The sequence below is a fragment of the Limanda limanda genome, chromosome 2 (assembly GCF_963576545.1).
Source record: "Limanda limanda chromosome 2, fLimLim1.1, whole genome shotgun sequence".
In the NCBI taxonomy this organism is placed as follows: domain Eukaryota; kingdom Metazoa; phylum Chordata; class Actinopteri; order Pleuronectiformes; family Pleuronectidae; genus Limanda; species Limanda limanda.
Window position 1 is genome coordinate 150,589 of NC_083637.1, and position 1,912 is coordinate 152,500.

General features: G+C 43.4%; 1 protein-coding gene across 1 annotated transcript in view; it reads right to left on the minus strand.

The window, feature by feature from the left end:
* gtpbp2b (GTP binding protein 2b) overlaps positions 1 to 1,912 on the minus strand; it is an 11,896-nt gene continuing 9,984 nt past the window's right edge. The window contains exon 12 of the mRNA XM_061066583.1: positions 1 to 1,094. Coding sequence (XP_060922566.1) covers positions 906 to 1,094 — 189 coding nt within the window. The 3' untranslated portion in view covers positions 1 to 905. The remainder of the gene's footprint in view (positions 1,095 to 1,912) is intronic.

The window sequence follows — 1,912 nt, forward strand, 5'->3', positions numbered from 1 at the left end:
GACAGTCTGACGAGCGATGTCTTTTAATTTCCTTACATTAGAGAATGTAAACATTTTACAGTCATAACACAAATGAAATGATCAACATGAACAGAATGTGTCTCCTTTAACACATAAAAGAGTCACTGCTGCTCTTTGATTCATTAAGTGTGACCTCAGATCCAGATCTGAGAGAACGCGTTTAAATGAGCTGAAGCTGAGCAGCTGAAGTCCCATGCTAATGCTAGCTAGCCACAATGAGCCACTGTCTCACATGCTGCTGGTTTGTGTCCAGCTGATCTGATCGGAGACGTATGAGAACAAGCACTTCCTCCTCGTAGGATGACGAAGCTAAACTCTTAGTTTGGACTGAACTCAGATTTATAAACGAAGCAAATTCACAATGCAAAGTAAATATGGAAACTCAAACTCATCATGGATTCATGAACTAATCCACAAACTATGAAATGAAATCCAGCTCAGCTGCTGAAAAGAAACAAATCTTTTCACTCTTCAGCATGTGCAGTTTGAGGGAGTGGGAGGAGCCAGGTCGTCACTTCCTGTCCAGCGTCTGATGACGGCATCGCACCGTTTGAAAATGTTTCCTCAATCCTCCTCAAACGTTTTCCTGCTTCTCATGACAGCATCTTCAATCAGTCTGTGTCAGATCAACCATCCAGGGTTCAAGTCTGCAGCTTTAACTTCAGACCAGCAGCTGCTGCCTGGAAGATGAAGATGAAGATGAAGATGAAGATGATGGAGTCTGACGGCGCCGCAGCAGGAGCGGGGGAGGAGCTGACTATAGATCCAGGACGAGCGGATTAATCTGCTGACATGTGGCGGGGACGTTAACCCCATCAGAGGAGCGTAGGTTGCGTGTGGGCGGTTCTCCAGGAGCTCAACATCTGTTGATGAGGGAGGAGGTCCTAATGCTCCTGCAGGTTCTGGTCCACGTTCTGGTCGTGGTTCTGGGACGGCGGCAGCAGACCCGTGACGTGGCCGATGCCTTTAGTCACGCCCTCCCTGAAGAGCAGCTTGGCGCCCAGCCGCAGGTACTCAGGGTGTTTGATGAAGCGGAATCGAACCACAGCTCGCTCGCCAGTACGCAGCTCGTCCTGCAGCAGGGAGAGAGAGAGAGAGAGAGAGAGAGAGAGAGAGAGAGAGAGAGAGAGAGAGAGAGAGAGAGAGAGAGAGAGAGAGAGAGAGACAGAGTGAGAGAGAGAGAGAGAGAGAGGGAGAGAGAGAGAGAGAGAGAGACAGAGAGACAGAGAGAGAGAGAGAGACAGACAGAGAGAGAGAGAAGGAATATCACAGTGTTCCAGCAGAAACACACAACTACTAATAACTCACTTCCTACACATAGAAGTAACACAATCTGGGAAACAAACTTTGTCCAGGACTTTGTCTTGTTAAGGTCTCGACCTTCTATGTTAAGAGCCTTCAGAGTTAAGAGTTCAGAGTTCAGAGTTAAGAGTTAAGAGTTAAGAGTTAAGAGTTAAGAGTTAAGAGTTCAGAGTTCAGAGTTCAGAGTTCAGAGTTAAGAGTTAAGAGTTCAGAGTTAAGAGTTAAGAGTTAAGAAATATGAGTTAAGAGTTCAGAGTTCAGAGTAAAGAGTTAAGAGTTAAGAGTTAAGAGTTCAGAGTTCAGAGTTAAGAGTTAAGAGTTCAGAGTTAAGAGTTAAGAGTTAAGAGTTAAGAGTTAAGAGTTAAGAGTTAAGAAATATGAGTTAAGAGTTAAGAGTTCAGAGTTAAGAGTTAAGAGTTAAGAAATATGACTTAAGAGTTAAGAGTTAAGAAATATGACTTAAGAGTTAAGAGTTAAGAAATATGACTTAAGAGTTAAGAGTTAAGAAATATGAGTTAAGAGTTAAGAGTTAAGAGTTAAGAAATATGACTTAAGAGTTAAGAGTTAAGAGTTAAGAGTTAAGAAATAT